This window comes from Ornithorhynchus anatinus, chromosome 4, assembly GCF_004115215.2.
Source record: "Ornithorhynchus anatinus isolate Pmale09 chromosome 4, mOrnAna1.pri.v4, whole genome shotgun sequence".
In the NCBI taxonomy this organism is placed as follows: Eukaryota; Metazoa; Chordata; class Mammalia; order Monotremata; family Ornithorhynchidae; genus Ornithorhynchus; species Ornithorhynchus anatinus.
Genome location: NC_041731.1, coordinates 58,023,061 through 58,037,577, shown reverse-complemented (window position 1 = coordinate 58,037,577; position 14,517 = coordinate 58,023,061). Strand labels below are relative to the sequence as shown.

General features: G+C 50.9%; 2 protein-coding genes across 3 annotated transcripts in view; both read right to left on the bottom strand.

The window, feature by feature from the left end:
• INTS8 (integrator complex subunit 8) overlaps positions 1-4,093 on the bottom strand; it is a 59,243-nt gene extending 55,150 nt beyond the window's left edge. For both annotated transcript variants that reach the window (XM_029062194.1, XM_029062195.1), the window contains exon 1: positions 3,941-4,093. In XM_029062194.1, the coding sequence (XP_028918027.1) occupies positions 3,941-4,070 (130 nt within the window). In that variant the 5' untranslated portion in view covers positions 4,071-4,093. The remainder of the gene's footprint in view (positions 1-3,940) is intronic.
• Positions 4,094-7,662: 3,569 nt separating this feature from the next.
• LOC100075702 (neural-cadherin-like) overlaps positions 7,663-14,517 on the bottom strand; it is a 69,684-nt gene continuing 62,829 nt past the window's right edge. The window contains exons 30-33 of the mRNA XM_039911974.1: positions 14,218-14,398; positions 11,044-11,297; positions 9,352-9,506; positions 7,663-8,138 (exon numbers count right to left, since the gene is read on the bottom strand). Coding sequence (XP_039767908.1) covers positions 7,728-8,138; positions 9,352-9,506; positions 11,044-11,297; positions 14,218-14,398 — 1,001 coding nt within the window. The 3' untranslated portion in view covers positions 7,663-7,727. The remainder of the gene's footprint in view (positions 8,139-9,351; positions 9,507-11,043; positions 11,298-14,217; positions 14,399-14,517) is intronic.

The following is a 14,517-nucleotide window of genomic DNA, read 5'->3' as shown; positions in this document are numbered from 1 at the left end:
CGGTGGGACAGGCGAGAACGGGGGACGGTGAGGAGGCGAGCGGCAGAGAAGCGGAGCGTACGGGCTGGGCAGGAGAAAGGGAGAAGGGAGGAGAGGTAGGAGGGGGCAAGAGGATGGAGAGCTTTGAAGCCAAGAGCAAGGAGTTTTTATTTCATTCGGAGGCAACCACTGGAGATTTCTGAGAGGGGAAGTGACATGCCCAGAGCATTGCTGTAGGAAGATGATCCGGGCAGCGGAATAAAGAATAGATTGGAGTGGGACGAGACAGGAGGAAGGGAGGTCAGAGAAAAGGCTGACACAATAATCCAGCCGGGATATTACGAGAGCCTGTACCAGCCCGATAGCCGTTTGCATGGAGAGGACAGGGCAGATCTTGGCGATATTGTAAAGGTGACACCAGCAGGCGCTGGCGATGGATTGGATGTGTGGGGTGAATGCGAGAGCTTTCCCCACATGAAGGAGTATAACCTCTGATTGTATACTCTCCAAGCGCTTAGCTCAGTGCTCTGCATACAGTAAGCGCTCAATAAATACGACAATAAATGATAGGATAGCATCTGAACAGGGATATTTTGCTCTCCGCATACTTCCCCAGGAGCTCAAGGCAGCGTTCCACATAGTTGGTGCTCAGTTAACCCAAGCGATCAATCGTGCTTTGGTTTTCATTGCCTACTATTTAGTCTGAACGCTCCTTGTTATGGACAGGGAACGTGCCCGTTAATTTCTGTTGAACTGTGCTCTCCCAGGTGCTTAGTACAGTGCTCTGCACAGAGTAAGTGTTCAGTAAATTCCACCGATGGATTGGCTCATTCTGTGTCATTCGGGGAACGCACCTTTCTAGTGCTTAGCACGCTGGTGTACACAAAGAGTTAGCACTCAATAAATACAACCGTTTGGGGGTGTGGAGGGAGTAGAGATTCTGCTGGAATTCTTGATTCTATTTATTGCTATTATTTTTGTCTGTCTCCCCCGATTAAACTGTAAGCCCGTCAAAGGGCAGGGACTGTCTCCGTCTGTTATCGATTTGTACATTTCAAGCGCTTAGTACAGTGCTCCGCACATAGTAAGCGCTCAATAAATGCTATTGAATGAATGGATGGAAGGACGTGTGGTTTCCCCCTTTCCCCCCCAGCGCCCCAATGACTAGCTAGCAGGTGGATTAATTCATTCACTCACTTGGATTTACTGAGCGCTTACTGTGTGCGAAGCACTGTACTAAGCGCTTGGGAGAGTACAATACCAGAAGAGACAGATTCCCTGCCCACAATGAGGGGGGCAGCAGGCAGGATCTCCGTCCACTACTGCACCTTTCTCCCGGGAGAAGTTAGGAGGGGAACTTCTCCGAAGTGGCCTGGAATCGAACAAAATAAGGCCAGCGGGGAAAGGCCACCCTCCATCCCTCCTTTCTGGGTACCTCTCTCCAAAAGACTCCAGGCTGTGGGGGCAGGAGGAGGAGAGAGGGGATGCAAAGAGGAGGAAAGGGAGGGATGGGGTGCAAGAGGAGGGAAGGAGGGGGAGGAGAGGGAAGGGGAGGAGGGAAGGGGGAGGAGGAGGGGGTAGAGGGAGGAGAAAGGGTGCATTGATGCCTGTTTCCTTGTTTTGATGTCTTGTCTCCCCCATTCCAGACTGTTAGCCTGTTGTGGGCAAGGATTGTCTCTCTTGCTGAATTATACTTTCCAAGGGCTTAGTCCAGTGCTCTGCACACAGTGAGCGCTCAATAAATACAACTGAAAGGAAGGAGGGGGCACAAGCAGGAGGGAGGAAGGGATGCAGAGAGGAGAGGGAGGTGGTGTAGGGAGGAGGAGGGGGGTGTAGGAAGGAGGGGGTTCAGGGAGGACGGGGTGCAGAGAGGAGGGGGTGCAGGGAGGAGGGGATGCAGGGAGGAGGGGATGCAGGGAGGAGGGAGGAGGAGGAAGGGGTGCAGGAAGGAGAAGAAGGAAGGGGTACAGGAAGGAGAAGAAGGAAGGGGTACAGGAAGGAAGGAGGAAAGGATGCAGGGAGGAGGGAGAAGGAAGAAAAGGTGCAGGAAGGAAGGAGTGTAGGGAGGAGGTGCAGGGAGGGAGGAGCACAGGGAGGAAGGAGAAGGGGGTGCGGGGGGTTGCAAAGAGGGAGGAGGAGGGCTGCAGGGAGGAAGGTGCAGGGAAGAAGGGATACAGGGAGGAGGAGGAGGGTGCAGGGAGCGAGGGTTCTGAAGGAGGAGGCGGGGGTGCACTGATGCCCGTCTCCTCATTTTGCTGCCCGTCTCCCCCCCCCTCCAGACCGTGAGCCCGCTGTGGGCAAGGATGGCCTCTCTCTATTGCTGGAGAGAAGCAGTGTGGCTCAGTGGAAAGAGCCTGGGCTTGGGAGTCAGAGATCATGGGTTCCAATCCCGGCTCTGCCACCTGTCAGCTGGGTGACTGGGGGCAAGTCACTTCACTTCTCTGGGTCTCAGTTCCCTCATCTGCAAAATGGGGATGAAGACTGTAAACCCCATGTGGGACCATCTGAGGACCCTGTATCTCCCCCAGCGCTTAGAACAGTGCTCTGCACATAGTAAGCACTTAAATAACATTACTATTATTATTAATAAACAATGTGGGACAACCTGATGACTCTGTATCTATCCCAGCACTTAGAACAGTGCTCTGCACATAGTAAGCGCTTAACAAATGCTATTATTATTAATAAACAATGTGGGCCAACTTGATGACCCTGTATCTCCCCCAGCACTTAGAACAGTGCTCTGCACAGAGTAAGCGCTTAAATACCATTACTATTATTATTAATAAACAATGTGGAACAACCTGATCACCCTGGATCTCCCCCAGTGCTTAGAACAGTGCTCTGCACATAGTAGGCACTTAACAAATACCATAATTATTATTATTATGAATAAACAATGTGGGACAACCTGATTCTCCTGTATCTCCCCCAGCGCTTAGAACAGTGCTCTGCACATAGTAGGCGCTTAACAAATGCCATTATTATTATTAATAAACAATGTGGGCCAACCTGATTCTCCTGTATCTCCCCCAGCGCTTAGAACAGTGCTCTGCACCTAGTAGGCGCTTAACAAATACATTATTATTATTAATAAACAATGTGGAACAACCTGATGACCCTGGACCCCCCCCCAGCGCTTAGAACAGTGCTCTGCACATAGTAGGCGCTTAACAAATACCAACATTATTATTAATAATAAACAATGTGGGCCAACCTGATTCTCCTATATCTCCCCCAGCACTTAGTGCTCTGCACATAGTAGGCGCTTAACAAATGCCATTATTATTATTAATAAACAATGTGGGCCAACCTGATTCTCCTGTATCTCCCCCAGCGCTTAGAACAGTGCTCTGCACAGAGTAGGCGCTTAACAAATGCCATTATTATTATTAATAAACAATGTGGAACAACCTGATTCTCCTGTATCCCCCCCAGCGCTTAGAACAGTGCTCTGCACCTAGTAGGCGCTTAACAAATACCAACATTATTATTAATAAACAATGTGGGACAACTTGATTCTCCCGTATCCCCCCCCCCAGCGCTTAGAACAGTGCTCTGCACCTAGTAAGAGCTTAACAAATACCAACATTATTATTATTAATAATAAACAATATGGGCCAACTTGATGACCCTGGATCTCCCCCAGCGCTTAGAACAGCGCTCTGCACCTCGTAAGCGCTTAACAAATACCATTATTATTATTATTAATAAACAATGTGGGCCAACCTGATTCTCCCGTATCTCCCCCAGCGCTCAGAACAGCGCTCTGCACCTAATAAGCGCTTAACAAATACCACCATTATTATTATTAATAATAAACAATGTGGGCCAACCTGATTCTCCCGTATCTCCCCCAGCGCTCAGAGCAGCGCTCTGCACCTAGTAGGCGCTTAACCAATACCGTTATTATTGTTGTTATTAATAAAGCAATCGGGGAGGGGAGGGGCGTGGCGGTCACCGGGGCAGGGCTTGCGGAGATGCTTGTCGAGCAGCGCCTCGTCCAGCAGGAACTCGAACCAGCAGGTGTGCGGCGGGGTGCAGGGCCGGCTGGACGTGGCCGCCTCCCGGTCGGCCGCCTCGGCGCTCATCCCGCCTCGGCTCCGCTCCGCTCCGCTCCGCTCCCCTCATACAAAATGGCGGCCCGGCCCGGGGACACCGCCCTCCCTCCCTCCCTCCCTCCCGCCCGCCCCGCCCACACCCCAGGCTCCACCAATCGGAGGCCGGATCGAGCGCTAGGGGGCGGGGCCTCGCCGGGCCCCCTCCCCTGCTCCTCCCGCCCCGCCTCTCTGTCCACCAATCAGCATCCAGCTACAGAGCGGGGGGGCGGAGCCTGTAAGGGTCTCCTTCTCCTCCCCTCCCTATCTTTTCCACCAATCAGCATCCAGATAAAGAGCGGGTGGGCGGAGCCTTTAGGGGTCGCCTTTTCCTCCCTCCCCCCCCGTCTTTTCCACCAATCAGCATCCAGATACAGAGCGGGTGGGAGGAGCCTCTGAGACTCTCCTCCCCTTCCCCCCTCTCTCTCCCCCCCCAGTCTTTTCCACCAATCAGCATCCAGCTACAGAGCGGGTGGGCGGAGCCTCTAAGCGTCTCCTCCTCCCCTCCCAATCTTTTCCACCAATCAGCATCCAGATAAAGAGCTTGTGGGCGGAGCCTTTAAAGGACGCCTTTTCCTCCCTCCCCCCCCGTCATTTCCACCAATCAGCATCCAGCTACAGAGCGGGTGGGCGGAGCCTCTAAGCGTCTCCTCCCCTTCTCCTCCCTTCCCCCCCTCCCAGTCTTTTTCCACCAATCAGAATCCAGCTACAGATCGGGTGGGCGGAGCCTCTAAGAGTCTCCTCCCCTTCTCCTCCCTCCTCCCCCCAGTCTTTTTCCACCAATCAGCATCCAGCTACAGAGCGGATGGGTGGAGCCTCTAAGGGTCTCCTCCTCTTTCCCCGCCCCCTAGTCTTTTTCCACCAATCAGAATCCAGCCAAACAGCTTCTCCTCCCTCCTACCCCCCCCAGTCTTTTTCCACCAATCAGCATCCAGCTACAGAGCTGGTGGGCGGAGCCTCTAAGGGTCTCCGCCCCTTCTCCCCGCCCCCAGTCTTTTGCACCAATCAGAATCCAGCTAAAGAGCGGGTGGGCGGAACCTTTGAGGCTTTCCTCCTCTTTCCCCTCCCCCAGTCTTTTCCACCAATCAGCATCCAGACAAAGAGCGTGTGGGAGGAGCCTCTAAGCATCCCCTCCCCTTCTCCCGCCCCACCTCCCCCCTCCAGCTCCCTAGTCTTTTTCCACCAATGAGAATCCAGCTACAGAGCGGGTGGGCGGAGCCTCTAAGGGCCTCCTCCCCTTTTCCTCCCCCCAAACCCCAGTCTTTTTCCACCAATCAGAATCCAGATAAAGAGCGGGTGGGCGGGGCTTTTAAGAGTCTCCTCTCCATCTCTCTCCCCTCCTCCCCCCCAGTCTTTTTCCACCAATCAGAATCCAGATAAATAACTTGTGGGCGGAGCCTTTAAGGGTCCCCTTCCCCCTTTCCACCTCCCCCCTCCTTCTCCCTAGTCCTTTTCCACCAATCAGAATCCAGCTAAACAGCGTGTGGGCGGAGCCTTTGAGGCTTTTCCCCCCCTCCCCCCCATCTTTTTCCACCAATCAGAATCCAGATAAAGACGGGGTGGGAGGAGCCTTCTTTGAGGCTTTTCTCCTCTTTCCCGCCCCCTAGTCTTCCTCCACCAATCAGAATTCAGCTAAAGAGCGTGTGGGCGGAGCCTTTAAAGGTTTCCTCCTCTCCTCCCGCTCCGTAATAATAATAATAATGATAATATTGGTATTTGTGAAGCGCTTACTATGTGCAGAGCACTGTTCTAAGCGCTGGGGGAGATGCAGGGTGATCGGGTTGTCCCATGTGAGGCTCAGAGTTTTAATCCCCATTTTACAGATGAGGTAACTGAGGCACAGAGAAGTGAAACGCCTGGCCCACAGTCACCCAGTTGACAAGTGGCAGAGTCGGGATTCGAACCCATGACCTCCGACTCCCAAGCCCGGGCTCTTTCCAGTGAGCCACACGGCTCATCTTTTTCCACCAATCAGAACGCAGCTAAAGAGGGGGTGGGCGGAGCCTTTAAGGGTCTCCCCTTCTTCCCCCCTCCCCGTCTTTCCCTAGTTTTTATCCCGGACTCCTCCACTTTCCCTTTCCCTGAGCCGTACCTGGAAGTGTCCAAGGAGTAGGAATAATGATGGTCTTTGTTCCTCCATCAAGGGGGATTTGCTGAGCGCTCACTGTGTGCAGAGAAGCAGCGTGGCTCAGTGGAAAGGGCCCGGGCTGGGGTCAGAGGTCGTGGGTTCTAATTCCCACTCCTCCGCTTGTCAGCTGGGTGACTTTGGGCAAGTCACTTCACTGCTTAGTACAGTGCTCTGCACAAAGTAAGCGTTCAATAAATACTATTGAATGAACTGCTCTGTGCCTCCGTAACCTCACCTGTAAAATGGGGATGAGGACTGTGAGCCCCACGTGGGACAACCTGATCATCTTGTATAATAATAATAATGATAATAATAATAATAATAATGTTGGTATTTGTTAAGCGCTTACTATGTGCAAAGCACTGTTCTAAGTGCTGGGGTAGATACAGGGTCATCAGATTGTCCCACGTGAGGCTCACAGTCTTCATCCCCATTTGACAGATGAGGGAACTGAGGCCCAGAGCAGTGAAGTGACTTGCCCACAGTCACACAGCAGACAAGCAGCAGAGCTGGGATTCGAACCCATGACCTCTGACTCCCAAGCCCAGGCTCTTTCCACTGAGCCACGCTGCTTCCCTACTCCCCACTATGAGATGAATTGCCAAAACAATGGAAAACACAATGAAATACATGGGTTCAGAGAGTCCCTCATTTAATCACCTACAAAATCTTAAACTTCTAGATTTCAGTATTCAGACAAATGCATAATAAAATCTAATAATAATTAAATACACAATAATAAAATACATAATAAAAATCCAAGGTGGTCATTTAAAACACAGCCTCTCCTGCCAAATGTTGGCACCAGTAAGTGACCCAAAGCAATGGGCAAAATTGGAGCGTGTCAGACAAATCACTAATTATTTACTTGACGCAGGCAACGGTTCGAATAAATGCCACCAGTGGCGGGTCTAACCAAGTTTCCTTTTCCCTCCTGTTTCCCTGAGCTCAATAACTGAGACGGTCCCTGCTGCTGAAGCTCTTCCCCTCTTCAAATCCCTACTTAAAGCTCACCTCCTCCAAGAGGCCTTCCCAGACAGAGCTCCCCCCTTTTTTCCTCTGCTCCCTCTACCCCCCCTTCACCTCTCAGCAGCTAAACCCTCTTCCCCCTTTCCCTCTCCCATCCCACCCCCTCAGCACTGTACTCGTCCGCTCGACTCTATATATCTTCATCACCCTATTTATTTTGTTTATTTTGTTTAATGAGATGTACATCACCCTGATTCTATTTAGTCGCCATTGTTTTTATGAGATGTTCTTCCCCTTGACTCTATTTACTGCCATTGTTCTTGTCTGCCCGTCTCCCCCGATTAGACCGTAAGCCCGTCAAAGGGCAGGGACTGTCTCTATCTGTTGCCGACTTGTCCATTCCAAGCGCTTAGTCCAGTGCTCTGCACATAGTAAGCGCTCAATAAATACTATTGAATGAATGAATGAATGAATGAAGCCCCCAAGAGGGAGGGGAGATCTTCAGGAGATGGCAGGATTCGCCCCCGACCGCAGCATAGGATGGAATTCCCCCCTTAGAGCTGCCCTTCTGAGAGCTCGTAGAGGTCTTTGAGGGGGTCAAAGTCGGAGCCCGACTCCTTGAGGGAATCATCGTCTACGTCTCCAACCTTCTTGGGGGAACCTAAAGAACTCGGGCTCCCTGCTAGAGTCCCCCACCCTCCGAAGCGGACCCCATAGAGGGTATCCCCTGGGAGATTCTGCCCTTCGCTGCCCGCCTCCTCTGCTCCGGGAGAGGCGGAATCTGTAGCGTCCGGGCCGCTGGCCGCTGCCAGGTTGGCCTCTCTGGGTTGGGGGTGAATGACGCATGTGAGCTGGGTGTCTTTCCCTGGTCCAGGGTGAGGTTCCTGGGGTGAGAGGTCTGAAAGTGGCTGGGGGATGCAGCCTGGGGGCCGAGGCCTCTTGAATTCATCGGCAGCACGGGAGATCTGAAAATGAAAAGAAGAAAAAGTCACCGAAAGCTTCATCCAAACACTAGGAGACTCTCTTGACCTCTGTGATTAACCCAGACTTGCCAAGACACCCTTCTTCTCCCACGGCAATCTCTCCTCTTCCCTCCTCTCTGGACGGATAGTTCGTTGTGGGTAGGGGATGTGTCTTTTTATTGTTATACTGTACTCTCCCAAGTGCTTAGTATCGTCCTTCGCTCGCAGTAAGCGCTCGATAAATACAATGAACGGAGTAGTTTTCCCCACGGGGCAGGATGCGGCAGACCCAAGACGACCTGGAAGACCGGATAAGGCCGCTTAGGCCCGTGGCGTCGGCTGATACCTTCTGGAAGGTGCTGGATTTTCGCGGCGCCACGCGGTACCCGGGGCTAGCTACAGATTGGGAGAACCCGGCTCCTGAAGTCTGGGTCTCTGGAAGACGAAAGGGGTCTGAGCCCCAGCTTGGATGATGCCGAGAGGGAACAAGTGAAATTCTGCCATACTCTGGGTGCGATCTCATAACACGGAGTCCGCAGAAGAAGAGCAAGCAGTGGGATTTATCGAGCGCTTGCTGGATGCAGGACCCTGGGCTAAGCGCTTGGGAGAGTAGATACAAGAGTCGGTAGACGCATTCCCTGCTCACAAGGAGCTTTCAGTTTAGAGTGCTGTGGACCTGATTGTGGGGTGAATATCAAGTGGTTAAAAGGTACAGATCCAAGACTGTAAGCTCACTGTGGGCAGGGAATGTGACTGTTCGTTGTTTTATTGTACTCTCCCAAGTGCTTAGTACAGTGCTCTGCACACACTGAATCAAGTGCATAGGTGACACCAAAGGGAGTGGAAGTAGATGGAAAGGAGAGCTCATTTGGGGAAAATCACTTTGGACTTGGATCTTTGACCCCTTGGCAGTTGCTCCGTGCCCACCCTCAACCCCCGGGCACTTACATTCAGGTCTATAAATTATATATATTAAATGATTTAGATATATTAATGTCTGCCTCTCCCTCTAGAATGTAAGCTCGTTGTGGGCAGGGAGCACGTCTACCAAGTCTGATGTATTGTCCTCTCCCAAGCACTTAGTACAGTGTTCTGCACACAGTAAGCGCTCGATAAATACGATCGATGCTGCTGTTGAACGCACACGGTGCTTTATGCTTTCGCTAGTTATCCGAACAGAGGGGTTTTTGTTGAAAATGAGATGAAGATGTCATACCAGCTCATGCTCTCCTCCACCTTCCTCATTAGAGTTGAAGATGTTTCCTCGCGCGTCCTCCCGGCTCTCGTGTTTCTTTGGGACGCGATAGACTTCTCCTTTCTGAAACCTGGCCCGTCCCCACTGGCTCCAAACAGTGTAGGAGACCAGAAGAGCTGGACAGACAGATCCATCAATGTTTCTTTTATTATCGTTGATTTGATCACTCAACTCAGTGCCCTCCCTCTCAGAGCTGGGGCGCAGGATTTGGGGTGTCAAAAGCCCCCGGGGGAAGGGGGGGAACCTCTGCTGATGGGGGTGAGCAGGGCAGGGAAAGAAGAGACAACGTTTTTTATTTAAGGCATTTGTTATGTGCCGGGTACGGTACGAAGCACCGGGGCAGATGCAAGCTAAAATAACCATGATTATTGTTATTATTATGGTAATAATAATAATCATGTACTCGTTAAGCGCTTACTATGTGCTAGGCACTGTACTAAGCACTGGGGTAGATACAAGCAAATTGGGTTTGGACGCAAAATAAGAATAATGATGATGGTATTTGTTAAGTGCTCACTATGTGCCAAGCACTGTTCTAAGCGCCGGGGTAGATACAAGGTAAAGAGGTTGTCCCACGTGGGGCTCACAGTCTTAATCACCATTTTACAGATGGGGGAACTGAGGCACAGAGAAGTGAAGTGACTTGCCCAGAGCCACACAGCTGATAAGTGGCAGAGCCAGAAGTAGAACCCATGCCCTCTGACTCCCAAGCACCTGCTCTTTCTACAAAGACACACGCTGCTAGTCAGGTTGGACACAGTCCATGTCCCATGTGGGGCTCACAGACTTAATCCCCATTTCCCAGATGAGGTAACTGAGGCATAGAGGAGTGAAGTGACTTGCTCAGGGTCAGACTAGTGGCAGAACCAGGATTAGAACCCAGGTCCTTCCGATTCCCAGGCCTATGTTTTATCCACTAGGCTATGCACAAACTATAATAATAATGACTAATAATAACAATAATAATAATTACGGTACTTGTTTTGTAGAAGCAGCGTGGCTCAGTGGAAAGAGCACGGGCTTCGGAGTCAGAGGTCATGGGTTCGAATTCTGGCTCTGCCACTTGTCAGCTGTGTGACTGTGGGCAAGTCACTTCACTTCTCTGGGCCTCAGTTACCTCATCTGTAAAATGGGGATTAACTGTGAGCCTCACATGGGACAACCTGATTATCCTGTATCTACCCCAGCGCTTAGAACAGTGTTCTGCACATAGTAAGCGCTTAACAAAGACCAACATCATTATTATTATTACAAAAATCCCCACACCATTTGGAGGCATGCCAAACTATAATAATAATGAATAATAATAACAATAATAATAATGATGGTACTTGTTAAGTGATTACTATGTTGCCAAGCACTGTTTTAAGCTCTGGGGTAGATAGAAAGTAATCAGGGTGGACACAGTCCCTGTCCCACATGCGGCTCACACTCTGATCCTCGTTTTACAGATGAGGTAACTGAGGCCCAGACAAGTGAAGTGACCTGTCCAGGGTCACACAGCAGACACGTGGCGGAGCCGGGATTAGAACCCCGATCCTTCTGACTCCCGGGCCCGCGCTCTATCCGCTAAGCCAGAGCTAGCACACTGGTGCTATGTTATAAACCGTCTTCAGGAGCCCCATCAGAAACTTCCCCAAATGTATTTCCTACCTAGGAATACAAGAAGGCCCATGCTGATGGCTAGGATCGATCCGGAGCTGAGTCCCCCCGGGCTCGCAGTCTTCGCCCGGCTGATCTCACACCATTTCCCCCGGAAGCCATCCAGGCAACGGCAGATGAATTTTTCCGGGGATCGCCCCACACAAGTGCCTCCGTTTCTACAGCTCCCTGGCTCGCAGGGGGGCGGGGAGCACTGCTTGAGACCTGTCAGACCGTCGATGAGTTCCACTCGGCCAGCTGGGCACCTGGAAAAAACACACCACACGTCAAGAGGGTGTCTGTTCCCCTCGTTCAGAAGCAGCATGTGTCTTAGTGGAAAGAGCCCGGGCTCGGGAGTCAGAGGGCGTGGGTTCTAATCCCAGCTCCGCCACTTATCAGCTGGGTGACTCTGGGCAAGTCACTTGACTTCTCTGGGCCTCAGTGACCTCATCTGTAAAAGGGGGATTAAGACTGTGAGCCCCACCTGGGACAACCTCATTACCTCATCTACCCCAGCGCTTAGAACAGCGCTTGGCACAAACTAAGCGCTTAACAGATGAGAAGCAGCCTGGCTCAGCGGAAAGAGCCTGGGCTTGGGAGTCAGAGAACATGGGTTCTAATCTTGGCTCCTCTGCTTATCAGCTGTGTGACTCTGAACAGTCATTTAACTCCTCTGTGCCTCAGTTACCTCACCTGTAAAATAGGGATTAAGTCTGTGAGCACTTCATGGGACAACCTGATGACCTGGCACCTACCCCAGCGCTTAGACAGTGCTTGGCACATAGGAAGCGCTTAACAAATACCATCATTGTTATTGTTGTTTACTTTCCTGGAAAAGAGCCCGGGCTTGGGAGACAGAGGTCATGGGGTCGAATCCTGCCTCTGCCACTTGTCAGCTGTGTGACTGTGGGCGAGTCACTTCACTTCTCTGTGCCTCAGTTCCCTCATCTGTAAAATGGGGATGAAGATTGTGAGCTTCATGTGGGACAACCTGATTACCCTGTATCTACCCCAGTGCTTAGAACAGTGCTCTGCACATAGTAAGTGCTTAACAAATACCAACATTATTATTATTTACCTCTTCTATGTGGACGACACACAAATCTGCCCATCCGGTTCCCACCTCTCATTTACTCCAAAATCCTACATTTCCTCTTGCCGCCTTCTTCATTTGGATGTCTCACTGACACCTCAAACTCCACATGCCACAAACTGTGCTTCTCTTTTTCCCTCCAAAACCACTCTGTCTCCTAGCTTTCCATCTCTGTTTTTACCTCAATAAACAGTAAGCAGCGTGGCTCAGTGGAAAGAGCCCGGGCTTTGGAGTCAGAGGTCATGAGTTCGAATCCCAGCTCTGCCACTTGTCAACTATGTGACTGTGGGCAAGTCACTTCACTTCTCTGGGCCTCAGCTACTTCATCTGTAAAATGGGGATTAACCGTGAGCCCCACGTGGGACAACCTGATTGCCCTGTATCTACCCCAGCGCTTAGAACGGTGCTCTGCACATAGTAAGCCCTTAACAGATACCAACATTATTATTAGTAAGCGCTCAATAAATACAGTTGAATGAATGACTACCTCCACCTTCACATTCATTAACTGCCAAAAGGTTCTCCCTTCAAAACATTTTCTGGATTATTCATTCATTCATTCAATAGTATTTATTGAGCGCTTACTATGTGCAGAGCACTGTACTAAGCGCTTGGGATGAACAAGTCGGCAACAGATAGAGACAGTCCCTGCCGCTTGACGGGCTTACAGTCTAATCGGGGGAGATGGACAGACAAGAACCATGGCAATAAATAGAGTCGAGGGGAAGAACACTGTGGGCGGGGATAGTTTCTCCTTATTGCTGAATTGTACTTTCCAAGCACTTAGTACAGTGCTCTGCACACAGTAAACACTCAATAAATACAACTGAATGAATAAATGAATGGATAGGCCCTCTTTCCACTCAAACAGCTGCTCCCCTGGCCCAAGTTCATATCACGACTAGACTGCCCAAAATTATTTATGTATATTAATATCTGTCTCCCCTTCTAGACTGTAAATTCATTGTGGACAGGGAATATGTCTACCAACTCCTTTGTACTGTACTCTTCCAAGGGCTTATTACAGTGCTCTGCATAAAGTAAGCGCTCAGTGAATACCACTGATTGATTGATTCTTAGTCTCCTCGCTGGTCTCCCTGCTTTCAGCTTCTCTCCACGTCAGTCTAGACTGTAAGCTCATTATGGGCAGGGGACGTGTCTGTTTATTGCTGTACTGTGCTCTCCCGCTTTAAGTCTGCAAGCTCGGCTCTATCTACTCGATTGTACTGAGCTCTCCCAAGCATTTGGTACGGTGTTCTGCACACAGTAAGCACTCGATAATAATTGGGGGATTTGTTAAACTCTTACTTCAATAATGTTGGTATTTGTTAAGCGCTTACTATGTGCCGAGCACTGTTCTAAGCGCTGGGGTAGACACAGGGGAATCAGGTTGTCCCACGTGGGGCTCACACTGTTAATCCCCATTTTACAGATGAGGGAACTGAGGCACAGAGAAGTGAAGTGACTTGCCCACAGTCACACAGCTGACAGGTGGCAGAGTCGGGATTCGAACCCCTGACCTCTGACTCCAAAGCCCGGGCTCTTTCCGTTGAGCCACGCTGCATGCTAGGCACCGTACTAAACGCTTAGGAAGTACGATATAACATAGTTGGTAGACACCATCCCCCGCCTGCAGTGAGTTTGCAGTCTAGAGGGGGAGACGGATATTAATAGAAACTACGGATATTGTACATAAGTGCTGTGGGGCTGAGGGTGGTGGAGGTGAATAAAAGGAGCAAAACAGGGCAATGCAGAAAGGAGTGGGAGAAGAGTTTGAGAGGGCTTAGTCAGGGAAGGCCTCTTGGAGGAGATATGTCTTCACTAAGGTTTTGAAGCGGGGGAGAGTAATCGTCTGTCGGATATGAAGAGGAGGGCGTTCCAGGCCAGAGGCAGGACATGGGAGGGAGACCGGAGGCAAGATAGATGAGACTGAGGTATAGTGAGAAGGTTGGCATTATAGGAGTGCAGTGTGCGGGCTGGGGTGTAGGAGGAGAGCGGCGAGGTGAGGTAGGAGAGAGCAAGGTGACTGAGTGTTCTTATGACTCACTGAGCAAGAACGGGGGAAGAAAAAGCCGGTAAGGTCCGTAACCTACCTGCACTCATATTTTCTCCATAAGTCCACACAGTGAAAAGGACTATAGCAGGGTTTAATGCTGCAGGCTCTGGAATGGCAGCCCACCGTGACGCCCTGGCTGCCCAGAATCAAGCCAAACCCCGCCGATTTACTCTCCACAAGAAGAGGCCTCCCATTGAGCTGGACATCACGCATGCAACCTTATTCGTAAGAGAAGAGCACAGGACACGGCGGAGCTTAAGATCCTCTAGAATAGAGCGCAAAGAACAACCTCCCCTTCTGCCCCTATCCCCCCCAACATCAAAAGACCAACTTGGCC